The sequence below is a fragment of the Callorhinchus milii genome, unplaced genomic scaffold (assembly GCF_018977255.1).
Source record: "Callorhinchus milii isolate IMCB2004 unplaced genomic scaffold, IMCB_Cmil_1.0 Scaffold4, whole genome shotgun sequence".
NCBI classification, from domain to species: Eukaryota; Metazoa; Chordata; class Chondrichthyes; order Chimaeriformes; family Callorhinchidae; genus Callorhinchus; species Callorhinchus milii.
Genome location: NW_024704745.1, coordinates 23,428,791 through 23,456,733, shown reverse-complemented (window position 1 = coordinate 23,456,733; position 27,943 = coordinate 23,428,791). Strand labels below are relative to the sequence as shown.

Sequence of the window (27,943 nt, the reverse complement as noted above, 5' to 3'; positions counted from 1 at the left end):
TGTAAAGGGGAATTTCAAGACAAATACCAGAAAGTATTTCTTTACTCAGAGGGTAATCATTGACTGGAACAGTTTGCCAGGAAAGGTGATAGAGGTGAGGACATTCATTAAAAATGAGTTTGTTGCAGTGATGGAATGATGGGTGTGCTAGAGGGATGAGATCGGTGGGCTGAAAGACTTTCTTCATCCAGGCCAATCTTGTGATTGTTGTCTAGGACACTGGGAGAAACTCCCTTGTGTTTTTGAATAGTGTTATGGAAACATTCTTTAACGTTCACCTGAACGGGCAGATGGTGCCTTGGTTTAATGTCTCATCCAAAGGAGGGAATTTCTTGGGATTGCATGGAACCCCCAGCACTATATTAGAGTGTCAATTCAGATTATATGAACCCAAAGTCTTGACAAGAGTTTGAACCTACAACCATCTGCCTTAGAGGTGAGAGTGTCACCCACCTAGCCAGGCTGACACCCAACATGAATTATGTGAATTCAAGTTTTGTGTTCACAGTAGAAGTAGAGCCATAAGGAAAGGAAGCAGGAGAAACATTGAAAAATTGCTTGTTTTCAACAAATTTCAATACAGTTATTAAAGATCAAGAATAAAAAAGGTATCTTTTCATGTAGATGGAAAGGTTTTGCACATGCTTTATTAAAATAAAGTAGAGAAAATTGTCTCAAGTCATGCATTGGAGGCCGGGTGCATGGTGATTTAGCAGAGTTCCTGCTGTATATTTATTGAATTGAACAACAAAGTTTATGGTATATTGTTGAGTATGTTTACCACTGGTCTTTATTTACTCTTTTATTTCTTACTTACAGCTGTAAACAATAAAGCTAATTGAAATAGGAACTTAGTTGGCCTACAACCAGAGGAGTGCATAACTTTATAAAGGAAATCTCTTCCAGATATCCCGAGCATATCATTGTTGAAGAGGTTAAATGCTAAACAAAACAAGCATGATGGTTTAGGAAATGCATCTTTACAGCAAGAGTATTTTACACACATAGTTTTATGAAATGATTATGGTAGGAGATGTCTGGAAAGGAACATGAAGAAACAGGGCCTTATTTTAACTTTAATTTTTTTTAGTATGTTTTATTTTCCCAGCTCTTTTTGCCTGTGCTTATCTCATTCTCACCCTCTGCTCACGCCCTACTTAATCACTTAACCAGCCTGGATGTGTGCAGTGCGAGAGTGCTACTGAGTAAGGAACCCCCAATGTTTTCTACCCCGTGAGGAGTACTTGATCTCCAGCACAATGGGGTTGGAAAAGCTTTCTTTTTAAAAGCGGTTGTGCCAGAAAAATTGTGCAACTAAAACTAAGTACTTGGCAGGGAATCCTGTGTGCGTCACGCCAACTTGCAAAACCTAGGAGATCTTGGGATCAGAGCTGAGGTCTCCCAAGTTTGCGTGATAGACATGGGATTTCCTGCAGAAAACACAGTTTATAAAGCAAAAGGGTTTTTTTCCAGTACCAGTAACACAGATCTTTCCCCGGAAGTATTTTTCGACCACGGTAAGTCATTGTGTGAGGAACCCCACTCTGTGCAACTGCTTCAGGATGACTTATTTGGATATTTTGTTGGCAAGTATAAATGTCAAGACACAGCCTCAAAGGACATTTTCACAAACCATTAGTTCGGCATTCCCGAAAAGTACTACAGATAATGAATTGCATGGAGTTTCTCGTGGTAGCAGCAGGTGCTCCCCTGGTTTCCATTAATTTCCAGTTGTAAACCAGTTGTAATTACAGTATTTTCACAATGCAATATCTGCTAATTCTTGGCATTGATATTTCTTTCCTTAAATTTAGTTTATAGCTCAATGAATAGCCTTGAGTTTATTTTATGGCAACCACAGATGTTTTGTATTACCATCAACTGAAACGTGCAGCCATCCCATCTCTGAGAACTCACAGCGAGCACATTATTTATCCTCCTAATAAATAGGGTGGGAACACATGCATTTTTTGGTTTTTTTAAAAAATCAGTGTAACAGCAAGCTATTTTGCTAATATTGTATTCAGAAAAGAATAACAGCACCTGCTACATTGCTTCAACCCTATTTTGAATGTGAGGATATAAAGTTAAGTAAATTTGGACCAATGTTTAACCCAGCTTTTAGTGTGCATGAATTCAATGCACAAAACTGCCCTGAATTCGCAGACAATTGCTAACTGGCATCAAATAGTTAATCTGAATAGATAGCTTGCACTAAATCTCGCAATATATGTAGTAGAAGATTCTTTTTGGAATCTATAATTAAATCCATATTGTGAAGATGAGATAGAAGGAGCTTTACTCTGTATTGCTCCCCAATCCCGGAATGATAAAGGAAGGACAATTAAGAGGATGCACTGAAAAAGTGATAGAAAGGATGGCAGATGGATCCTCTTGTGCATTTTGTCAGTGGGGCTAACTCCACTGGCTCCCCTTCCCACAGCTGAGCGAGTTCTAACTTTTAAAACCCTCCATGGTCTTGCCCAGAGCCAGTCGAGCGGAAGCAGTGGGTTGTGGTTTGGGGTAAGCAGGTCAGAGAAGTAAGGAGGTGCCACGGCACGAAGTGATTTGAAAATGAGTGTGAGGATCTTAAACTTGATCTGTTTGGTGATAGTGAGCCAGTGGAACCTGGCTAGAACTGGTGGTACGGAGTTTAGTGCGGGTGAGTATGTGGGCGGCGAAGTTTTGGATCAGCTGGATCCTGTGCATGGTGGAGCTGGGGCGACCGGCAAAGAGAGCATTTGAAGTTGATTCGGGAGGTCACGGACACTTTGACGAGTGTTTCGGCTGCTTCTGGGGTAAAGTACAGTCAGAGGCGGACAATATGGGAGAGGTGGAGGAAGGTGGTCGTGGTCAATGACTGGATATGGGGAAGGAAGGACAGCTGTAGGACTAACCGTTAAGCTGTCTCCACTTTCTAGATCTCCATCGAGCTTTTATCACAGTTTTATGCTTTTTAATTGCCAAAAAATGGTCCAAAAGCAAAACTCCGACCACATCTGTGACTTCCCGCTTGCAAAATAAAACTTGTCAAATATGTTTCTGGGAGCTTTTTGTTATTTATTAGTAGTCATACAAAAAAAACTTAAATTGATATTTATATCAGAAGAACATTATTCAGTTTATCTTTGGATTTTTCATTTAAAAAAAATCTGAATAGTCACCGCAAGATGTCCTCGTTACCCCCCGTTTTTTGATCCAAGACTTTCAGAGAAACTGATTTTCAGAGAAACTGATTGTCAGAGAAATTCATCTCCATGACTTTCAGAGATATTGGTGCCACCTACTGGTGGCTGTTAATACTACCTGAGTTTGGTACTGAGACACATTGTTGATAAAAAGCTTTACACTCTATTGAACTCTTATGATGTCCTTTGGCAGATGCTGAAACTGACTGAGCCCTTGGAAAAGGAAAAGGTTAACTTCCAGAACTAAATTCTCTCAATGAGTTGAGCAAAGACCTTTTTTTAAAAAATAAATCAAGCAGGGAAAGATGATCATTATCACTCCTCAGTTAAAACTAAAGACATGGGGCAGGTATTCTACCTGTGGTGCAGTTAATATAATATCTGAATAAATTGAGCAATGCAATGTGTTGTACTGTTGAGTTTGTGGCATGGGATTAAGCACTCTTGTTGGGATCAGATCTGCGTTTGTTCAGATACAACAACAAATTACATTTGTATAGCGCTTTCACGTCAGGAGGACGTTCCAAAATTATTCCCTTCCACTACAGCAGGAAAATTGGATCTTAAACCTAAACATGGATAGCAAAGACCTATCATCATTACCATGTCACACGTTTGCCACTGTTGAACTGATACATCCATGTTATTGTTAACAGGGTCAGCCAGGACCACCGGGGACTCAGGGGAATCAGGGCCCAGATGGGCCGTCTGGACGTTATGGTGTGACTGGACCAAAGGGCGAAAAAGGTGAAAGAGGCCTAAGTGGAAATCGTGGATTTAAAGGAGACAAGGTATGAACCATATACTCATTTGGAATTGATGAGCTGTTCAAACAGGAGAAACCCAGCATCCAGACTGGCTGAACTACTTCTGTGAACAATGGTGGTGTCACTACAGTCAACAACACCGAAGTATGTTTTCACTCATTCCCATTTATCTGTGGTATTTGTGTTATGAAATTGCTTATACATCCTTTTTGTGGCATTGGCAGCCAAGAGTTCAATCCAACTGCCACCACAGCACGTCCCATGCAGTGTTGTGGTCACAGGTTCAATGCTAGAATCAATGCCAAGAATCTGTGTGGCAAAATAAATGCAGCAATGAACTATGACTCACAAAGTCATGATGTGAATATCACAAGCCATTTGCAAGAAAAACAAATGAATTCTGAGGAGAACATTGTAAGCTGTTTCAAAAGCTTTATGACTGCAGACTACTTGAGGTTGTTGGGCTGTGAACAGAGATGTGTAGGAACCAAATTAGAAAAACAAATTTACTACAATGCACAAGTTTGATAATTGACTCGTTCCACATCTAAGTAAAAATCACCATTATTGTGAGCTGAGATCACTGTCCGATAATGGGCTCTCTCCACCACTCACTTTACCTTACTCACACCTTACTACCTGCATGTTATTCTTGGATTTGTGCAGCAGAAGAATCAAATACGTCACCTATGGTTTAGCACCCACAGTGCCCTTTGGGTGAAACCAATTTAACAAAGAGTGTGTATATGGAGGAGGGGGCTGTCCTCCCTGTATGGAACATAGGAAAACAGGAGTAGAGGAAATCTTTCCACCCATTGAGTCTGCTTCATATTTTTAAAAATATTGGCAAATCTTTTAATCCCTTTTGCCCTCTCACACTTAGAGGGACGTTTACCAAGGGATGGGTCATCCAAAATCTAACCTATCAAAAACTTTTATTATTTAAATACCTCAATCAAATCACACTTTAACCTCCTCTGCTCTAAGGAATATAACCCATCTACTCAGCCTCTCACCTTAGCTAACTCCTTTCAGCCCAGGGAATTAGAGCAGTGAGCTGTCATTGGAGACCCTCCAAGGCTACTATATCCTCCCTAACATTGGGCGCAGTAAACTGAACATCGTGCTCCAAATGAGGTCTGGCCAGCATTCTATATAACTGGACAAACATCTCATTTATATTCCATCTTATTTGCGTTATTAATGTTTTTCTGCACCAGTGAATTGGATTTCAATGATCTAAATCGCTACAGCAGTTATCAATTGGGATAGATCCAGAAACAGTGTTTCCTATTGTGATAATATCACATACCTCACTTTTCACCTTGTTGTATGAAATGTTTTGACATATTTCAACATGGATAAAATTCAATATCAATTATATTACCTATGTGATGGACCATCTGCTTTCAGTTTATTTTTCACAAAACATCTATAAGGAGTAAAAATGCCTTTTGGATGCTCATGACGGGAATGTGGAGTCCTGTAGCTTAAATGGTTAGAGCACTCACTTGCCTCCACTACCCTTTGAGTGAAAAACTGCCTCCTGATTTCACTCCTAAATGGCCTAGCTATGACTATGCCATTTTGCCACCTTGTCCTGGATTCTCCTATCAGAGAAGATAGTTTATCTGTATCTACCCTATCGAATCCCTTTATTATTTTAAAAACCCTTGATTATTTTAAAAATGATATGGAACTCAATAGTTTACACTTATCTAGGCTTTGGCACTTTAATATTCGGCATTGTCTAGTAACATTGTTTAATCATATCCTCTCAATCACTATTGCCTGTGATACAGATGTTCACAGCAGCAACACCAAGGTTTATTTTGATCATAAGAAAGGGCCAAAAAATACTTCTCTAACCCCAGGCTGCTCCCATGAATTATAAAATCAGGTCAGATTATGAAATTCTCTGAATGCTGCAGATATGATTAGTCAAGATTCTGGGTAAATATCGCTTTTGATCTAGAAACATATCAACAGTAGGATCATAGAATTAATCATGTTAATGTTAGATTTAACTGAGACACGTAGTTAAAGATCAGGTAAATTGTGAAGTAGTAGAATTATTACCAAGTTTGGCTTTAAGAACCGTTTATATTGTAGGAAGAGTTAAGACTGATAGTAGGGGTAGAAAGGAGACTGTGCTATGGTGTTCTGAGTTTAACATATTGAAGATGCAAGAGTGAGAGGAGCAAGTATATTTGAGTGCACATAATATATTTTGAGATGGGGAGAAACAAGAGAGAAAAGCTCAGAGGAGGAATGAATATAGTAGCATTGACAAATAGAGAAAGACGAGAAAAGTTGCAATAGAGCTTTGAGCCTAGTGGCAAGAGAAATTTGAAAAGTGGAAAGGTTGTGATGCTCGCCAACATCTGTACCTAATGTATCCCTGTTTGTTTTATATAGGGGCCAATAGGTGTTCCAGGATTCTCAGGCAATGATGGCATACCAGTAAGTATACCTCCATGGTTAAACCTGCAGTTTCTTTTCATATAATCAGTTTCTGGCACTGTGCATTCACTCGTGCAAGCTATCCGTTTTATTCAAAGTCTTTGTGGAAAGCCGAGGACAGCAAAGTGACTCCCAGGAGGATCATCACCAGTCATATAAACAGATCTATTTTCACACGAGTCAAATTTAATAATAGTTTTAAATTCAACAACAGCAACAAGATTACATTTGTATAACACCTTTCAAATGTAATCTTGTTGTTGTTGGATTTAAAACTATTATTAAATTTGACTTGTGTGAAAATAGATCTGTTTAATTCCTGTCATTTGAAGAACTCAAAAAGTACATTATACACAAAGAAGATCATAAATTTTGATGCAAAACTAGATAAATATCAGCTACAAACTTTTGTTAAATATGTCTTGGTGTACAGATAATTTCATTGTAATAAGAGTTGTTGAGTCAAGAAGATTTTATATGAATTGCAGGTTGTGCCCAGACAACACAAAATCCAATCTTGTAGCCACAATAAAGATCTGGAACCACGGGCCAGCCATGCAATGCAGTTGTCTTGGTCCAATGTCTCAGAGGCCATCCTATAATGAAGCACAAAAAAATTGGCCAATGTCTAGATTGTGAGATTGCTGCTGAAAACACTTTTTGCACAGTTCATATGCACTAACCATAAGAAACACCATTGATGGTGCTTCATGCACATAGTACACATCACATAGGAAGTGCTGTTAATGACGCTTCTTGCACATGTAGGAATTGACTTCATTGGTTACCTGATGACCCAGAGATCAACAGGTTTTAGCACAGGGAGCTGGTTTATCAGAGCCAGAAGCTGGGCATACCACAAATCTAATAAAGTGTGAGTGTACAGCAGGCCTAAGCAAGCCCATGCGCAACCAAGATGTATTCTAAACACAAAATGTTGGGCAAGTTTCCTTACTCCATGCGCCTCTGTTTACCTGCAGTAAGTAGGAACCCAGTTGTTAGTTGATTGGTGTATCGCTTTTCCGGGATAATAATCCCTCAAAAACATAATAATTTGGTCACTCAATCCACAACTGTTTGTGGGACACTGCTGTGCGCAATTGGCTGCCACGTTTCGCCCACAAGTATACAGTCAATTCGCTTTACAGTATATTCTGCGAAGTGCTTTGAGACGTCTAGAAGATGTAAAAAGCATTATATCAAATGCAAAGATTATTATTTATTATAACTGCCTTTAATTTGTTTCAAATTAATCTCATGAGATGACTACAGTAAATTATGTGAAAATAAAAGCAAATAATCCATCAGAAATTGTGGCTGAGGTACATTTTTGGAGCAAGTTACTCTCTAAATTACTCGAATATTTGATCTGGAAGTGCTTCTCACTGAGGCCTGGAATTCCCCCACCTTGTCTTCATCTGTAAAACTATTTAGTCTTAAAATTTAAGTTTGAGCAAAATTGTGAACTTTTGGAAGCTTGACCTTTTTAAGGACATGCAAAACATTCCTTGAAACTTAAGGTCAAATTTAAGAATTTTCCATAAATCTGTGCAATCTGAGAACAAACTGGTTTTATAGGTTGTGTGGAATTTTGGTCCTCTGGTGGCTAAATGGAAAAATTTTCTATTTCCTGGTATTAATATTGCATGAGTCAATGTGAATGTAAAGTAGTTTTTTTTAATTATTATTGTGACATAAGTGCCATGGTTTAAGAGAATGGTGTGATCTTAGAGAAGTGAAGAAATGTAACCAAATATTGTTGCTTTTTCCAAGGGTCATCCAGGGCAACGTGGCCCAAGAGGTCCATCTGGACATGACGGCTGCAATGGAACGAAAGGAGATCCTGGTCTGATGGGACAACCTGGATTTACCGGACTGCCTGGCTTTGATGTAAGTACATTTCACTTAAGATACATAATATATTGTGGGGCAAACTGACCTCAACTAATGTTATTGCAGTTAGTAAAACAATTACAGGACACTATTATCTTTTACATTTTAATTTTTTTGATAGTTGATAGTTAAAACACAGAACAATTGAACAATTAAGAACAATTAGCCAAACAAAACACGGTGGGGTTGAAAAAGCAATACTGTACCTCAGTGTAAATGATGGAAATGATCCAACGTGCTTTGGAACATTAACTGTTTCTCATGCAGGGAAGCATTCCATTTCCATCTTACCAACCTGTGAAAACACAGTCTGAGGAGATGTTAGGTCGGTGCCACAGGAGTCAGAATTTGACCTGTATTGGGTGCCCTGGATAAGATGTACATTTTCTGGGGCTCATGCCATTTACACTGGTTCAAGTGCTTTGTTTCAACCCAATTGATTTTTTAAAAATGCTCAAGGAATCGGAGACTGGCAGTAGGATAAAGCCAGTAATCAGAAGCACTGGAGACTATCATATGCTGATGGCTAAAAATAATGCAAAACCTCAATAAAAATCTCAATATTTGTGGAGTCCTATAGCTTAGTGGTTAGAGCGCTCACCTCGGAAACGGAAGGACCTGGGGGTTCAATTCCCGGACAGGGTGAAACCTTAGGCAATTTTCCTTACTCCACGAGCATCTGTTTACCCAGCAGCAAATAGGAACCCGATTTGTTAGTCGATTGGCAGATTGCTGTTCCGGGCGTAATAATCCCTTCAAAAAAAAAGTAATAATAATAATTTAGGAACTCAATCCATGATTGATTGTGGGTCACTGCTGTGTGCAATTTGCTGCCACATTTCGCCCACAAAATATGGAGTCAATTCACTTTACAGTATATTTTGTGAAGCACTTTGAGATGTCTCGAAGATGTGATCAGGCACTATATCAAATGCAAGGATTATTATTGCTGTTATTATTATTACCATTTTATAATTTATAAATGAACCCACTTTGATCCTGGACTCCAATATCCATTTTTAGTTGATGAAATCTGCTGTTCTGAAATCTTGCAAGTTTACCCCCTTTGCATCTTGTTTGATGTCTTGTTTGACCCTCAACTATCCTTTCTAGCCCACATCCGTGCCATGACCCGCTCTGCCTTCCCTCACCTCTGCAACATTGCCCAGCTCTGCCACTTTCTCACACTGCAAGTCGCTGAAACCCTCATACACACGTTCATAACATCCAGGCTTGATGTTATGCAAATATGCAAACTCCCTGCTTGTCAGCCTCCCCAACTCCTTATCTTCCATAGGCGACAGATTATTCAGAACTCCATGAGCCTATCAACCCCATTCTCATCTGACTCCACTGGCTTCCCATCACACAAAGGATACAGTTCAAGATCCTGTTCCTCACCTTCAAAGCCATCCATGGCCATGCTCTCCCCTACCTCTGCAACTCCTAAGCCCCTTCCCACTCCCTCCACTCAGCGGGCTCCATCCTGCTTCATGTCCCCCGCCTCGCCCGCCTCACCATTGGCGGGTGGGTCTTCAGCCACTGTGCCCCACCCTCTGGAACCCCACTCCGCAGTCCCTCCACCTCGCCCCCTCCCTTGCCTCCTTCAAGACCCATCTCAAGACCCTCCTCTTCGACCATGCCTCTGATCATCCACCTTTCCCCCTGTCCTCCACCCTCTCTGATCCCGACCCCCAGCTCGGGTCCAAAACACTGATTGTCCAGCACCTTGGGATGTCCTCCTGACGTGAAAGACGCTATACAAATGTAATTTTGTTGTTGTTTGAGTAAAGCATCTTTTGTAATTAATTTTATGTCAAAATAATTTCTTCAAACCTGCTACTAATGTATAAAACGTATACAACTGAACAAAATTCAATGTGCTATGTGCAGAAAAGAGAAGATTTGCAACAAACAGTTTAAGGTACCTGCAAAAGGCTTAAGAGAAACAATATGCCCACAGCTTTCTTTTACGCTGAATGCTAAAGCAGCAGAATTTCATGATATTCTTCAGAAATGTAAATGAACTAACCTCTTTATTTGCTGTTCCATAACACAGGGTCGCTATGGACCAAAGGGTCAGAAAGGTGAACCTATTCTGGTTAAAGTCGACCTAAGGGTAAGTTTCAAAGAATTTTGCTAACGACATGTTTAAAAATGTTAAAAGGATATGAGTGGAACAGCAGCAGAGATCTGGTGCCAATTCAATGGCCTTTGTGAATTTCATTTATATTTGGTCAGATTAAATCTAGGGCGTGCTCAAAAGATAACTATTGGTCATGTCTGTTTTTCACTCTATTTTCTCCTTCCCTACTGGGATACAACCGTTGTGTGTAGATCTGTGCTGGTAGACCAAGTACCAGTAGGGAAGACTGCTCTTTGTAGACTGCACCTCACAGTGAGACAACAACAAAATTACATTTACAGAGCGCCTTTCACGTCAGGAGGATGTCCCAAAGCGCTGAACAGTCAGGTGTCGGGGCCCAAGCATGGGGGAAGGCAGAAAGGTGGGAGGGAGACCAAAGGCACGATCGAAGAGAAGGGTCTTGAGACCGGCCTTGAAAGAGGCAAGGGAGGAAGTGAGGCGAAGGGACTGTGGGATGGGGTTCCAAAGTTTGGGGGCAGAGAGGCTGAAAGCCCAGCCACCAATGGCAGGACGGGTTGGGCGGAAGACATGGAGCAGGCTAGAGCCCACTGAACGGAAGGAGAGGGCAGGTTGGTAGGGAGTCAGCAGGTCAGAGAGGTTTCGGGGGCAAGGCCATGGATGGCCTTGAAAGTGAGGACGAGGATCTTGAATCAATCTTCTGGGGGATGGGGAGCCAGTGGAGTCGGGCGAGGGTGGGAGTGATGGAGCCTGGTGCGTGACAGTACATGAGCTGCAGAGTTTTGGATGATCTGCAGCTTGTGAAGGGAAGATTTGGGAAGGCCGATGAGGGAGTTTCCCTAAAACTCCTCAAATTAGACCAACTCAAATTAAGTAACTCCAGGAGCAGTTTTGAGCTGGTGCAAATTCAGGAGCCACTTCTGGATTTGTCGGTCAATGCTATGTGCACAGTTTATATCAACAAGATGTTAAATCAAGACATTTGCCAGTATTTGCAACACTAAGCTGTGCAGTTTTATCTGCTTAAACTCCAGCTGTACCTCCTAGGCAACTGTTGGGAATCTTGCCAACTTGCTCCTAAACCCTTTACGATTAGGCATTCCTCTGGTGAGAGAGAGTGTACACTCCATAACAAGCGTTTGGAAACCATACATATGTAGAACTCGCAGTAGATTAGTTTGAAGAGTTTTAAGCATGGTTATAGAATCTGCATGTATCTAATGCGCAGTTAACCAAAAAAAAACACTTAAACTATGAGGGACCACTTAACTTTAACTTAAACTATGAGGGACCCCCTTGTAACTTTAACTTTACTTTTTTTTGAAAATATGTTTATTTATAAATATAATGTTTGGTACAACAGAAATCCAAAACAAACACAGCATCTTCTTTTAAAATGTTTTCCTTTTCTCCCGATACAAAAAACATTCCGTTGTTTACGGTACATTCCTTCCCCACACATAGGTAGTGCACATGTTTTTTGGGACGCTTGTAATTTTAACTTTACAGACCAGTCAACGACTTCTATTCACCAATGGATTTTACAAGAGAACGGCCTTTGTGTAATTCTAACAGTCTGAGCTCACATCAGACGTACTTTGCATTGGTTTCAATAGGGATGAAAGAGTACTTCTCATTAAAGTGATAATATTAGTGATATCTAGCTGGAGTAGGGTGTAAAGGTGCTTTGCAACATAAAGCACAAGAGATAAAGATCTGCAAACTTGCAGTCATCTGCCCAGGATCTTTCTAGGAACTATTAAGAGCAAGAATCCACTTGCAACATGGGGCAGGGAAAATAAATGAAAATAAAATAAAATTATTCTAACTATGTGCCTCTGTCTTTTTGATTTACAGGGTGAACCTGGTCATCCAGGTTTGGATGGTTTTCCAGTGAGTATTTTCATTTTAAATTCTTATTAAATTAAGTAAAATAATTAAAGTAGTGGTAGGAAATTGATGTTATTTATTTACTTATCCATTTCCTACCACAACAGAAATTATTTCATTCTTAAAAAAATTCTGAAGACTGAGATGGTAAAATGAGATCCCGTCTGCCTGCTCTTCAGGTTGGAATTAGAGGTTGTTTTACACTATCTGAAAAGAGAAGAGAGTTTCCCTTGGTGTCCTGACCACCAATCCTCCAGACAAATTAATCATTTGCCTCATCATGGCTCTTTGCAGAGACTTACTGTGAAAATATGGGTATAAATATGGAACTATAAATACAGCCTCAGTGAAAGTAATCACTTTGAGATGGTTTTAGGTGATAAGGCACGTTAAAAATCCAAACTCTTTCATGATCTTCTATTACATATATGAGGAAGTTGTACATTTTTTGACTCTCTAACATTCCTGCTCTTGTTCTTGAAGGATCAGGAAATAAACATGTTTATCAAAAGGAATTCTGTACAAAGCGGTATTGATGATCAATATTATGTCTTAATAATTCACTGTTTCTATTTCTACAGGGTCAGTCAGGTTTATCCGGTCTAATTGGTCCAAGGGGTCGTAAAGGACAGTTGGGACATACAGTATGTATAAATTCTCTGAAAATTTTTATATCTTCAATATGAAATTCTAAACATTTTTGTGCAATCTAGTTTTAATTTGCATTGTTATAGTTCTGACCTATGTTTCTAAAATGTTTTTCAGTTAATAAGATGTCCAGTTGTTTGTTTTTAACACAATTGATATTGTTTTTATGTAACAGGGATTCCCAGGGCCTCCAGGACCTCCTGGACCACAGGTCAGAATCATGTCATTCATTGCTCGTGTTTACACTCTTAATAACAGTGCCAATGGGAAAGTCTATTCCTTCAGCTCAATCTAAATACTCGGCATTTAAATGCAAATGTCTCTTTATGTTCAGTCTCAATACTCCAAATCTTTAGAATTCTCCATTTCTCTTCCTCTACTTCACCCCCTCTCTATCTGCCTTGATAGCCCACCTTTCTGATTTATGGAATCCGTTGTTGAAATCCCTTTGCATGCAAGTACATGCTTTTGGCCTTGAAGAAAATGACAACTCTAACCTGGAAGTCTGGAGAGCAAAATGGACAGAGTTGGGGAGATGGCATTTTGTTTTCTGTTGTTCTATTGTTTGCAATTTGATAGCTTCTGGAAATCACAATTAATGCTGCCCATCCTTTCAACATTTATATTGCAACTTAGATCTTCCTCTGTAAACAATGTTTGGCTAGTTGTGGCAATTAACATTGTGTTACTGTTTCAATTACAGGGTAGTGACGGAATAAGTTTCCAGGGTGAAAAGGGGGATAAAGTAAGTGCTTGTTATTTCTATAATATTTTTGCGAATGCTTTCACTTGGAAACGTTTAAGAAAAATCAAATAAATTAAAGATCCAACCATTTAAAACCCATGGAACCTGATCACAGAGATCTCCACCATCAGAAACCCTGCACTCAACAAGTCAGAGATCTGCACCATGATAGGGTATCCTCTTCCACTGCCCCTCCTCTCAGCTCAACCTTCACGAACCTGCCCTTGCCTCATTCAAATCCTACCTCTCTCAACATCCCCACTTTGTCTCCACTAACAGCTTCTCCTCCAGCCTCTTCATCGTCACATGTGGCATGCACTGTCCTTGGTCCCCTCCTTCTCAACATTTACATGCTCCCCCTCCGTGACATCATCCGTATACATGGGGTCAACTTCCACGTGTGCGGATAACACCCAACTCTACCTCTCCGCCTCTACCCTCGACTCCAGGACCACTGCTGTCCTCACAGACTGCCTGTCAAACATCAAATCCTGGATGTGAGCGTTCCTCCAGTTGAATGTCAACAAGAATGAGCCCCTCCTGCTTGACTCTCGTCAGCACCTCCATATCTCGAATACTGATAGTGTAATCCTTCGTGGATGCACTCTACACCTCACGGAGCCAATACAGAACTTCGGAGTCCTGTTCGACATTCAAAACTCCTTCATCCCCCACATTGGTGCCATGGCCCGTTCCACCTTTCTGCAACTCCGCAACATTGCCGGGCTCTGCCACTCTCTCACCGCAAGCCGCCGAGAACCTTATCCACGTGTTCATCAATCCAGGCTCGACCACGCAAACTCCCTGCTTGTTGGCCTCCCCGACTCCTCCCTCCACAGGTTGCAGATCATCCAGAATTCTGCAGCCTGTTTCCTCTCCCGCAACAGGCTCCGCGACCCTATCAGCCAGAGGATACAGTTCAAGATCCTGGTCCTCACCTTCAAAGCCCTCCATGGCCTTGCTCCTCCCTACCTCTGTGACCTCCAAACCCCCTACCAAAATGTCTGCTCCCTCCACTCAGTGGCTCCGGCCTGCTTCACATCCCCCGCCTTGCCCGCCCCACCATTGGTGGGCGGGCCTTCAACCTCTCTGCCCCCACCCTCTAGAAATCCATCCCACAGTCCCTCCACCTCACCCACTCCCTTGCCTCCTTCAAAACCTGTCTGAAGGCCCTCCTCTTCGGCCCTGCCTTCCACACCCTCCACCCCTCCTGATCCCAACTACTAGTTTGGGTGCGGATCCCTGACTGTTCAGCTCCTCCTCCAGTTGGGTCGTCCTCCTGATGTGAAAGGTACTCTACAAGTGTAATTTGTTGATGTTATTGTTGAGATAGGGCAGGGCACGAACACAATTTAGAAGTAGGATAAATAGGATGGTTTTGTTTCATTTTGGTTTCACTAATGGTTTATTGCTGTGTCTCAGGGTGAAGTGGGATTGCCAGGACCCACTGGTCCACGTCCAGGAACTGGACCCGCTGTGACCATCTACATAAAAGGAGAAGCAGGAGAAAAGGTAACATTAATTTCAGTCGTGTAACAGCACTAAACCAGCAAAAGTAATTTGGGTCTCTTATCCCTTCCCAAAGTGCTGAGATAAAATATGTTATAGGCAAATTACATATTTTGCCTGTATAGTATAGTTGTGCAAATGGTCACATTGCCAACATTACTCATTCAAGAGCTTCAGCAGGATTAACTTTTAACACTTTTTTCTATGAATCACAGTAAAGATTACAGTGGAAACTGGGCATGGTACATATTGTAAAGATATTCATCACAAAATGACAAGATTAGTTCAAAAGAAGAAGGTCCTTCGGCCTACCTGATCTCATCCCTCGAGAAGCCTACCCTAACATCCCCCCATCACAGGGACAAGCTGTTTTTTTAAACGAGTCCAGGATCCTGGCCTCAACCCCCTTTCTGGAAAACTCTCGTAAATTACTGCAAATTACACTGAGTAATAAAAAACCTCCTGTTTTTTGTTCTGACGCTAAATCATGTGGGGTTGGAGGAAGGGGGGTTGGAGGGAGGAGGGATGGGGAATGCCAAACCCAAGGGTCAGCAAGTGTGATGAAGACTGTGAGCTGGCTTCAGGCCCAAACATCATGATGCATTTGGGAGGAAATACCCCAACTCAGGCTCCATGTCACCAGTGTAAAACACTTCGAGCTGCCCTACTGCCATGAAATGCCCTGTATAAATATACAGACCAAAGTCCATTGGTTGAGTCCATTAATTACAGCGGAGTTTTCTATGATAATCACACATTGCAATTTGTACCTTTTGAAAGTGTAATTTATATTATGATGGGATATTAAATTATTCATTTTGTCATATATATATATTGCTGAATGTTTCCAATTTTTTTATGTTAAGGGCGAAAGAGGTTCCCGAGGATTTGAGGGGGAAACAGGACTTCCTGGACTTTCAGTAAGTTGCCTTGTATTGTAACCATCAAGTGGGTGCTAAGTGAGACGATTTCAAATCTGATTGCTTAACCAAGGAATCCAGAAATATGTCAACTTAAGAGAACTTCTCTCGGATTCAATCAGTTCCCCCTGACTTCCCATGTTGTGTGTGATCAACTTCTGCCTTGTAAGAAATTGCACAGATTTAACCAAAATGAGTAGAAATGGTTCAAATGGTCAGTATTGTTCCCTTCACTCCAGATCTGAACATTTCTTCACTTCTTGTTAACTGCTATACTGTGAGACCTTATTTTACAAAATACCAAATTATAGAGGGAAACACCATGTTGGTCAGAAATTTACATCTGCAACACTCTGAAAGAAGATAAAAACAGATTTAAAAGCTGTACTTTTCTGGGTGTTTCAATGACTGAAATGGTCAATAAAAAGCAGTGGGTATTGGAGATGATCTGTGAAATTCCAAGTCTCAGCATTCTGACTCAGAAAAGACAGAAGGCAGAATTGCTTCTAATTGAAATGCCAGTATTTCACTGGTAAGAAGTACATTTTAGAAAGAATTTGATTGTTAAAGTCTTGTATGATCTCATCCTTGAGTGTTCCTTTTAAAATCTCATCTCTATCTTAGGAGCAGAATAATCAAAATAATTGTATATCATACTAGTGTTAATAGGCTTTTCGTCTCTGTAGCTTAGTACCAAAAATCCATTCAGGTAGCAATGATCCAGACAGATGCGTAAATTCACAGGTATGGCCACTGGTCTGTCTTCAGTTAGAACACCAATTTTTTTGGCAATATCTGGAGCATCTCTGGCCTGGAGAGGAGAAAAGCATCAGTCAGGATATGACTGGGTTTGCTATAATGTGAGCCCTTCTTTGATTGATCAGTGTTTTGTTTTAGGGAATTACAAGTTCACCAGGAGAAAAGGGAGAACGTGGAATAATGGGTCTCCCAGGATTAAGGGTAAGACACACACTATAAAAGAATATTTAACAAATCATTTTTTTCATGAAATAAAAGTCACTAATGCTGTCTTTATATGATGCAGGGTTTGAGTGGTTTGGATGGCCTCCCAGGACGAAAAGGAGACAGGGTGAGTTGTTAAGTAAGATTATCTTGGTGTTCTGTGATGCATTGAAGCATTGAATAGATTCTTGTGGCTTTGTTTCATTGTCCTTTCCTTCATAGAGCTGAACTGTAGCACTCTCACTTCTATATCAGACGGTTGTAGCGTCAAACTGAAGTCCTGTAGCTCAGTGGTTAGAGCCCTCACCTCTCAAGTGAGAGACTTGGGTTCAATTCCCAGCAGGACGAAACCTTGGGCAAGTTTCCTTACACCACACACCTGATAATAATCCCTCAAGAAAAAAAACAATAATAAATTGGTCACTTAATCCACGACTGTTTGTGGGACACTGCTGTGCGCAATTGGCTGCTGCATGTCGTCCACAGATTATACAGTCAATTCATTCTACAGTATATTCTGTGAAGTGCTTTGAGACATCTGGAAGATGTGAAAAGCGCTATATCAAATGCAAGGATTATTATTATTATAAACTCCACATTGGGGCTTGAATTCATATAGTCTAGGCTGACACTTCAATGCAGTGGGTGGTGGGGGTATTGGTAAATCTATTGACCCAGGTCGTCTTGTTTTATAAACCTATTGGCTCATATGTAAACCATGAAGAATGAATTTTATGCATTATCCCCTATTTTGGTTGGAATTGCTGCCCTGAGTAAGATCCCTCTTCAAGTCTGTGGATTGAGCCAGCTTGCTTCTACTTATATTATAGTTCAGGGAGAGTGAACTGTAAAGGTTGTTGCAGGCTTCCTCAGTCTACTAATAGCAACAATGATATACCTGAGTACAGAAAAAATACCTGAATCACAGCAATTCTCACTGAATCTATGCCCCAGAATATTATATAGCAGTATCTCTAATTCTTTCAGTGCTGGATAAAGTACAAGAGCATCCAGCTCGCTGTGCTGCAGCCACAGATTGAGCAGTCTGTATAGTCACCCTGTTGATCAAGGGTCCCTCTTGAAAATGTAGTAGTAAGACTTGATGTTCAGTGTGAAGCATTGATTAAAATTTGTCATTGTCCAATTTATGAAGCTAGATGAGCTTTTGTATCACAATCTTTTATTTTTCTACCTTTTACCCCTCATTTACTATATGTCTTATGTGTATCTTTGTGGTGTCCAGGGTCGCCCAGGTCTCCATGGACTTAAAGGTACAAATGGTCGTGCAGGAACAAAGGTACTTTACATTCTTAGTTTTGATTGTTACTTTCATCAGATTAGAGCAACATAACCTCATACAGGAATTATTTATTTCAGGATTATGCAATATGCATAATCACGAAGGCCATATTTATGTCCTACATGGTAGAACAGTCAAACTAGTTAGTTTCTGACTGCCAAACAGTTGATATCAGTGAGAAAAGGGGCATGGATGTGGGAAAGACTTATTACAACACTATTGAATACAAGAAATTTGCATTTAAAAGCAATAAAGTAAAATAAATTGAAATTTCACACCTCTTTCCCCATTCTACATTCTCTAATTTTCTTCCTTTATCTTTATTTTTGTGTTTCTTTCTTCGGATTCATTTGTGGTCTCTACCTATGTTGTCTTTTTCTACCCAGTGTCTTTTTCCCTGTTCTATCTGGCCACATTCTCCTTATCCTTGTTCCCTATGTCCTCCCTGTCCCATTCACCTTGTCTTTATTATTCTTGTTCTCTCTAGCCCTCCTCCTGTCCTTGTTCTCTCCTTTCCTTCCTTTGTCCTGTTCTGTCATTGCTCTCACTCTCTCTCTCTCTCCTGCCTGACCTCATTCTCCCTTAGTTGCCTGGCCTTTGTTCTTCCTGTTGACTGTCTGTCCTGTCATCCCTCATTTCATTTTCTCCTTCCCTCTCTTTGTCCTACCTGACCTTGTTTTCTCTCTATCCCTCTCTCTATCATGTCAATAGTTCTCTCTCTGACATTCTCCCCAGCCTGCCTGGCCTTTCTGTTGATTTTGTGTCCTGTCATGTTTGCCCTTGTTCTCTCAATAGATTCTCATGTTAAAGCCAAGGCTTGACTATCTTGCCCAATTTTTGCTTCCCCTCCCCCATTTCCAGGGTTTCTGCATCCTTAGATCTAACCAGATTACAAGCTCTGTGCAGGACTGAAGGTGCCCAGGGATTTTGGAACAGGAAATGTAGACAACTGAATGTCATTTACCCCTTATGAATTTATGATTGGATCAGGGACAGACGTTGGAGCCCAGTCAGATCATTTTTCTCTACACTGTCTTTACTGCAGTCATTAGACAAACATTATACATTGGAACCAGAGTCCTGGCAGACAGTGTCCTCTAACAATCTTTATGATGTTTGTCTCCAGGGTGAACGTGGTGATCAAGGTGTTCAAGGAGAATCCGTTAATTTTTCTGGAGTTATTCCCAGTGGTAATGTGGCTTTCTTTAACTTTTTAAACAAATAGAAAAGAGCAAAGTATCTGGTTGAGAGAGGCAATATGTCTTTCTAATGTCTGGTCTATACTGAAGAAAAGCATGCCCAAATGCCAACTTCATGGTTCAATGTTTTCTGTGCCAGTTACACTCAAAGAGTCCTCTCTCCCTGTTCTGCCTACAGTAGGTATAAGATCTAAAGAAAGCATTTGGCATTTGGCTTTAACTACACCTCAGAACCATTTTGTGATAAAGTGATGCATTCATACACACAGCATGTGTGAGGTCATGAGCACTTGGAGTTCACATCCATGATTCTCCCCTGTGCTCTCCGACCCAGCACCCATGGAGTTATAGCTTTGGATACTTCATGATGATAAATACTGAACAAAAGCTGTCAAGGAGCAAGAGAGAGACATTTCTAGTCTCTCCAGCGCTCCCTGGCTAGAGATTAAAGAACGGTTTTGGTAGCCAGAGCAGCTTGGCTGGATCTGTTGTGCTATGAATATTGTGTACCATAGTACAGGGAGAGACTTTGGGAGAAACGGTATTATGCTAATCGAACTCCTTCAAGAACAAAATCTTCTTGGTTACAGTTCATTGGCATCCTTACCCAGCCAAAGACAAGTCATTTTTATGTGATTGCTTAATGTTCAAATACAAGCACTGTTCCTTGTACGTTGGGTGTCTTTAAACATGTATTTTCTTGCTGCTAGGTCTTCGAGGTGACAGAGGTCCGGAGGGTGATAGAGGTCTCCCTGGAGAAGTGGGTCCACGAGGCCCATATGGCCCACCTGGCCCTCCTGGAGAACAAGCCTCCTATCCAGGTGAGGGAAATAGCTCAACTGAAGTTCTCCCAAAAGCAACTCGTTTCTCTGCTTCATATGTGACATCTTGTTAGAACTTGAACTGCGAAACCTGAATTTTTCATGGCTTGTTAGAATCAAAGATAGCAAGTTTTAACATTGTTTCCATGGTGGGATTTTTTAGGTCCTCGGGGACCCCAGGGTTCAACTGGCATAACAGGACTCAAGGGGTATGAAGGTGAACCTGGTTTTTCAGCGATCCGGCCTGGGCTTCCTGGGTTTCAAGGAATACCCGGTCAACCGGGACCACCAGGGCAACCAGGACCACCAGCTTCAGGAGGTCAGAAAAAACTTTAATCTCTGAAGTCTCTATTGATCTTTAATGATGCAGGATATGTTATGCTCTGTTATGAAATCACCTTTCCTTTGGTTAAATTTGATTAGATGTTATTGGAGATCCCGGGTCACGAGGTTACAGAGGTTACCCAGGTCCAGCGGGTGGAAAAGGAGTCAAAGGTAAGAGGGAAAATAAAGGAAGCAGGACACATACTTTAATAAGGTTTGCAAGTTATAGATGTATTCGGGGTCAATTTTTAGTTTGGGATTTCTCACGTACAAGAGTATTCTTCTGCTCTTCTGACATTTCCCTCTAGTACACCCCCTGTTTCAAAAACAAATAACATTTATATAGTGCCCTCCACTTTGACTGTTGCCTAGTCCACGTTCCCCTCTCTTCACTGCTCATTGTCATGCTCCATTACCATTAGACGCTTTGAAACTCTACCAGCATGAAGGGCACTAAACAAATGCAAGTCCTCCACAATGGGAGGACCTCTCAAAAAGTAGTTTACAATGCCTCATTGGCCCCCAGACTGGGGAGGGGCAACTGGGGGAGGAGTGCTCTTGCACTTCAAAGTGGATTTGAATAGTTAGGTCATCAGGTAGGTTTTCGGAACGGGAGGAAGGTTGACTCTGGGATGCTGCTCCAGAGAGATGGGCAGAATGGCTAAATGCCCATCCACCGATGGTGAGAGGATATGGCAGGGGAGGTGAAGCAGGCTGATGTTTGCTGAGGTACTTGCAGCATGTCATAAAAGTAGGGTAATTTCTAAGTGGATTTTACAGCTGTCAACTATCACAAATATCTGTATGGAATCACATTAAAGTGTCAGCATCGTCTTGTTGGTGTGACAATTCACCAAGGGGGAGAAATTTTACCTGTGTCTAAATATATTCTATTTTCTCAACAGTTCAGAGCATTCAGAATCTGTTAGATTTTTCAATACAGTCTGAATTTTCAAACCGGTTTTTAAGTAAAGAAAACCTGCTTCAAAGGCTGAATTCAACAATTTGCCAAATTCTGCTAAGATACTAAGAAAAGAAAAGAAATCTAACCCAGGTGTAATTCCCCCCAACTACCCACTCACCCACCCTTCCCAAATTGCTTACACAGAATTATGTTTTCTTAATGTTTGGAATAGATATTTTTAGATTTTCTCCTTCAGATATTTTAATTAAAAATGATGGTTCTCTAATTCTGCACTTTGATTGCAGGCGAACAAGGTGACTGTGCTTGCCGTGTGGAGGAGGCTTCTCCTGCAGGGCCCCCAGGTCCTGTTGGAGTCCCAGGTTATTCTGGAAATTCAGGAAGAAAGGGTCAGCCTGGAGATCAAGGTCAACCAGGCACTATTGGTGCACCCGGCCTTCCAGTGAGTAATCTTCCGATACAGTAAACCTCACCTAAGTCGTATCAGTTGGGACCATGCATTTAATATGACTTATGGAAAGTATGAGTTTTGTCAAACTTGCATAGAATATAAACTCTTTAACAGGACTTGGGCAGATATATGGCATAGGCGATTATATGATTTATACAGATTAGACTTGTGCACGTTTTACTGCATTAACTTCTAAGCCACCAAAATGTCCTATACATAAGTGTAGATGAATACAAGTCTAATTACATGTCTGGAGGCACTGGTTTTAAATTGCTAATATAACCCACCTTTTTGAAATGTTTGTCTCGAGTTAAAGATATGCATTTTAAAGCATATCTTGGTACAATTTTTACATTTTAACATTTGCCATATTTTTGGACTGTAAGTCATCTCCGTATTCATCAAAGAAAATAAGATGACCTGCTTGCTTTTATTTCACAATAACAGGGTGTGCAAGGTGCTGTGGGATATCCGGGTACCAAAGGACGAAAGGGTGACTCTATAATCATTAATACCATTACCACCAAAGGTAAGTGTATCTGATTGAATATTGAAGCTGTGTTTTTTAGTAAGTTATTATTATTTATAAACTGACAACAATTAAAACAAATCTTATCCTGCATTTACTGTGCTCTTTTAGAAGTAACTAATTTTCATTTGGTCATGTATTTCTGCATTTAACTACTACAGAAGTGGGTCCACGAGGTCTGTTTGCGCTAAGAATAAATCTCCTGCCATTTGATTTTATCTTCTTTTAAAATAAATTAGCTTTTGTCTTTTACAGGAAACTAACATCACATGTGACTGACTGCAACTGTGGAAAATCCTAAGTTACTGCAAAAGACATAACCTTTTGTAAAGTTAATTTTTATGACTGTGAAAGCACGTGTTTGAGAAATAATCCAAGAATGAGTTAACCCAAGCCTTTGTCAGTCAAACCCTAGTGGCCAACTCCAACACAATAGTTCTGCAGAAGCTCGACAGCAGCTCTGCTGTCTACCTTTGTCCAGGCTCTGCTGCATAATGTGGGCGCTCCTTAGCGACTGAGACAAATAATATATGAAATGAGAGACAAATGAACAAAATGAAACAAAAATGTAATCTGTATAATATTTATTAAGGTACCAAAGGAGAGCAAGGTGAGCCTGGTCACATAGGTTCTTACGGTGAGGCAGGAGTACCAGGCCTGGATGGTCGTCCTGGAGAGCCAGGGCCTCGGGGTCCTTCTGTGAGTTTACTTTCACCTGATATATTTACTTGCATCAAGTTAATTTCTCCTCTGAGTTACTTCGGGAGATTAAGCTCCTAGTCTAGGTTGACACTCTAGTGCAGTGCTGGTAGAGTGCTGCATTGTTGGACCTGTATCCTTCAGCTGAGATGTCAAACCGAGGCCCCGTTTGCCTGTTCGTGAGGGTGTTAAAATCATATGGCACTATTTGAAAACAAAAGGGATCCTAGCCAACAACTCCCCAGATAAAAATAGGCATTAACTTCATGGCTACTTGTCTAATATTACTGTGCACAGATTGGCTGCCATATCTGTCTATAAATTGAGTCACTATCTAGTACTTGCAAATCCCAGGAAGCGTTTATGAGGTCTTCCTGATGTGAAAAGCATATTTTCAAATGCAAGAATTATTATTTGTTATTTTCGTTTTGCAATGTGTATGCAGTACGTAAGCAGCTTTGCTGATAAGATACTCAGACAAAATCTGCAAATCAATTCTTCCCAAAGCTATGAGTCATCCATTATTTACAAAGAACAATAATTGACGTTAACATCCTTCACTTATATTCTGTCCATTTTCATTCCTTTAAAATATTTTGGATTGAAATAAATATATGGTGTATATTATATCTTAGGGTGACGGTCGTAAAGGCTACCCTGGTGATTCGGGTGATCAAGGTGTCCCAGGCCCTAAAGGACAACCAGGGAATATAGGTCGCCCAGGGCTATCGATTTCAGGTCCTCCAAGTATCCCTGGTCTTCGTGGTGACCCAGGATTTGATGGATTTCCAGGAATTCCAGGTATTCCAGGACACCAAGGTCCTCCAGGTAGGTGTGACATCTTCTTGCTTGTATCTTAACTGAATAGAAACAAAATCCTCCTTTAAATAGCTGCCTTTCAGCCTATCTGCTCCATTCCACGAAAAAATCCCTTCACCTCACCACTTCCCTCACCTCCTTCATAGTCCAAGACCTTCCTCTTTCACCCCACTTAGCCCCCAATCCTCCTGAATCCAACCCCCAGCTCGGGTGCAAACCATCAACTGCTCAATGCCTCCTAACGTGAAAGGCACTATATAAATGCAATTTGAGAATTAGCCAGACCATTGCTCTCCTGTGCACTCACCTCAGAGAACAAAACCCAGAACCTTACACTGTACTTCAGGTGTGGCTTCCTCAGAACAGCTTAAGCATGACTATTAAGGATCAGAACTCCGCAGCAAAATCGCTCGGCATCCTGTTTGCCTTGTCTATTACTGCCTCCGCTGTTTGGATGTGTTGAGCAACTAGTCAACTAATACCACGAGAATGGGTTTAATGAAGATAGTTCCAGTGGGGAAGCACAGTCACAGTGAGGTGAATAGTCTCCACTTTGTGCTGTAATCTGTCTGCAATTTTATGAAAATTAAATTCAACACATGTGAATTCTGATCAACGTTGATCTATTTCCACAATTAGCCCTTGTTATGAGTTAATAACCCAATGAATAAAACTTTAGAGCGAAGGCTGGATTGAAACGAGCAGAAACTGGAAAAAGGATTATAAAATATACAAGTGATCCTTTAGGAAAAACTCCAGAATACTAATTGCAACAGATTTGACAGGAATCTGTTTATGTTTTAATGATTAAAGCAGTTGCTGAGACTTTATTTTAGCTGCATATATAAGCCACAGTAATCGTACTTTAATCCCAATTATGCTTGTTTCTCCCTTCTGTTTGAATTATAGGTGACTGTTGCTGCATTGATGTGACTTTGCTGCATGAAAGAAATTATACAGACATTTCAGCAGGTAAAGGATGAATTTCAATGAGCAAAAAATATGGGCCGAATTACCAGCTTCTGTGCTGTGTAATTCTATGATTCTATGATTCAGTCTGTATGACTGAACTTCCAATATTACTATTGAAACTATTTATTTCTAAAGAGTTTCATTACAACAGGGTTGAGCTCTGTATTAGTTTTGTGGCAAATGTTATTTTTAATAACGGCATGTTGATATTTACAGGTATTCCTTGTCAAAAGCCAGGACCTCCGGGACCACATGGTCTCCAAGGATTCTCCGGAGCAAAAGGTAGAATTACACATCAGTATCTGTGCCAATTTTTTCAAAAAAAAACCTTTTAGATTTATTAATACTGGACAAATTCATCATCTCATTTAAAAAGAAAATGTTCCATTCCAGGTGTAAAGGGTGAAAGAGGACATCCAGGTTTTCCTGGCCAACCAGGATTCCCAGGACCTAAAGGATTTGTGGGTGACCCAGGCCCCGGAGTCACAGGACCACCAGGTTTCACAAAGCTTTTAAGATGCTATCGTGTAGAACCATTTTGTACTATATAATATCTAGAACCAACGTGTTTATGTGGCTGAAAACGAAGTAACAAAAAGATGGTTTGATATTAACTGGCATGGGAAAAGGGACAACTAAATGCCCCTTAAAATGTGAGTTTTACAAGGAAAGCTTTATGTGGGAAAGTTTTACTCTCTGTAAATGTACTGTCAAAGCAGTCAAAAAAGGTAGCTAAATATGATGCATTTTGTTCAGGTTTTATTGGGCGTCGTGGAGACGCAGGAACACCGGGAGCCCCTGGGCAGCCTGGTACCAGTGGGTTTCCAGGATTACCGGGAAAACCAGGACTTCTCGGTATAAAAGGAGAGGCTGGAGAGGCAATTGGTGCTATTCCAGGATTGGAAGGTGATCGAGGAGGCCCAGGAGAAGTCGGAGTGAAAGGAACACAAGGAGACACAGGTTCACTGGGAGTTAGAGGCAAGAGAACATTTTTATTTATTAAGTTGGAGCAAAATGCTCCAGGAGTAGAAATTCACAATTTGAATAAAGAGCACTGTGTTCATCAACCTCCCCCAAGTGTGAGGTCACAGAGCCATGGTAGATATTAACAGAACTCACACAATGCATCATTTACCCTAATGTTCTAATATATTTTAGTAATCTAGTTTCTTTAACATATTTGTCACATTTAAAACACGGCAGATTCTGTTTGATATAGGTTAGATGTCTAATTGCTATCTAACATTGGGTCCAGCCTTAATCTCAGATTGAAAGGTCTTGCAGCTCCACATTGATAATATATTTCTTCTCTCTGACTTGCAGAATACTGTATTAAACACACAGGAACATTCCCCCTGTCTGTAATGAGACTTAAATAATTCTTGAAACACTGGTACAAACCTCCTGAAGCATTAAACTTTGATGTAACAATCGACTGATTTCAGCAGAACAGAATAGAAAATCAAACTATTGACCTTGGAACAGCTGATTAACTGCATGTTTTATTCATGCACTATCAAGGCATCAGTCTGGTTAACACATGCTTTATGTTCACAAGCAGATAGCTAGATCTCTGAATCTGAAGTAATCTGAATCCAAAGTAATTGGAAACAACAACGACAATTTGCATTTATATAGCGCCCCTCACGCAGGGTAGCATCCCAGGGCGCTTATTTTGTTTGATTGTGATACCACTGCATAGTGTGAATATCCTTGTTAGGCATTGTAAAAAAAAGCAGTCTCACACTTCTCCCATATCAAGTACAGACTCTTCCTGGAGTGAGAGGCTACAACTGTGCAAAATCAATATAAATCGCAAGAATAAAAGCACTAAAACAGAATGCAACTCCAAGTTGTAAAATTCCAATTCAGATTGTTCACTAAATACAATTTGTATTTTCTGATATCTTTTCTCAGTGGAGTCCTGTAGCTCAGTGGTTAGAGCACTCGCCTTGCAAGCGAGACATCTGGGTTCAATTCCAGGCAGGGCGAAACCTTGGGCAAGTTTCCTTATTCCACACGCCTAATAATAATTCCTCCAAAACAAAAGACAATAATAAATTGGTCATTTCCAACACACGACTGTTTGTGGGACACTGCTGTGCGCAATTTGCTGCCACGTTTCGCCCACAAATATACGGTCAATTCACTTTATAGTATATTCTGTGAAGCACTTTGAGAAGTCTAGAAGACATGAAAAAGCACTATATCAAATGCAAGGATTATTATTTTGTAAACTTGCTATGGGGAAAGGGGGAGAAGAAATTGCAGGATGTAATGTGATAATTATCCTTGTTAATAAATTATAACATCATATCCATCATATTTATTCCATTGCTCATTTTATTGTTTTTAAGAGAAAAATTGGCTCAGTAAATATGATTGAGCATACTAGGATGTAATTGAGATACAAGCAAATAATAGGTATAACTTGGGTGGAACTGAGTTTCTGTCTTAATTTTCTAACTTCAGTCTTGCAGTCCTTACTTCATACAATGCTAGAAATTACAGAGAAAAAGAAGGCCATTCGGCCCATCGTGTCTATCCTGACTCTTTGAAAGTGATTTATTTTTTTACAAATTTATGCCACTTTCGGCCTACTCTAGACATGGATACATTTCCACAACCAAACAAACTTTCCTTTGCAAATTCATAATAAAAGAACCAGTCAAAGTAACTGAAGTATTTATTCCATTCATGCGGAATTAGGACAGGCCATAGTTTTGCTTGAGAAAAAATCTGTTTTGGATTGATGGTTAACGTAACTACAGTGAGCATTGAGAGCAACAACCTAGGTTTTCATATACAGATTAATTT

The 27,943-nt window shown here is 40.5% G+C and overlaps 1 protein-coding gene across 2 annotated transcripts in view; it reads left to right on the top strand.

The window, feature by feature from the left end:
- Positions 1 to 27,943, top strand: part of col4a2 (collagen, type IV, alpha 2) — a 147,619-nt gene that overhangs the window by 93,910 nt on the left and 25,766 nt on the right. For both annotated transcript variants that reach the window (XM_042333939.1, XM_042333938.1), the window contains exons 5-29: positions 3,845 to 3,979; positions 6,374 to 6,418; positions 8,192 to 8,308; positions 10,371 to 10,430; positions 12,273 to 12,308; positions 12,887 to 12,949; positions 13,129 to 13,164; positions 13,657 to 13,698; positions 15,121 to 15,210; positions 16,074 to 16,127; positions 17,025 to 17,087; positions 17,173 to 17,217; positions 18,334 to 18,387; positions 19,517 to 19,580; positions 20,300 to 20,410; positions 20,574 to 20,729; positions 20,834 to 20,905; positions 21,944 to 22,098; positions 22,555 to 22,636; positions 23,229 to 23,335; positions 23,971 to 24,163; positions 25,064 to 25,126; positions 25,343 to 25,408; positions 25,520 to 25,624; positions 25,883 to 26,104. In XM_042333939.1, the coding sequence (XP_042189873.1) occupies positions 3,845 to 3,979; positions 6,374 to 6,418; positions 8,192 to 8,308; positions 10,371 to 10,430; positions 12,273 to 12,308; positions 12,887 to 12,949; positions 13,129 to 13,164; positions 13,657 to 13,698; positions 15,121 to 15,210; positions 16,074 to 16,127; positions 17,025 to 17,087; positions 17,173 to 17,217; positions 18,334 to 18,387; positions 19,517 to 19,580; positions 20,300 to 20,410; positions 20,574 to 20,729; positions 20,834 to 20,905; positions 21,944 to 22,098; positions 22,555 to 22,636; positions 23,229 to 23,335; positions 23,971 to 24,163; positions 25,064 to 25,126; positions 25,343 to 25,408; positions 25,520 to 25,624; positions 25,883 to 26,104 (2,236 nt within the window). The remainder of the gene's footprint in view (positions 1 to 3,844; positions 3,980 to 6,373; positions 6,419 to 8,191; positions 8,309 to 10,370; positions 10,431 to 12,272; positions 12,309 to 12,886; positions 12,950 to 13,128; positions 13,165 to 13,656; positions 13,699 to 15,120; positions 15,211 to 16,073; positions 16,128 to 17,024; positions 17,088 to 17,172; positions 17,218 to 18,333; positions 18,388 to 19,516; positions 19,581 to 20,299; positions 20,411 to 20,573; positions 20,730 to 20,833; positions 20,906 to 21,943; positions 22,099 to 22,554; positions 22,637 to 23,228; positions 23,336 to 23,970; positions 24,164 to 25,063; positions 25,127 to 25,342; positions 25,409 to 25,519; positions 25,625 to 25,882; positions 26,105 to 27,943) is intronic.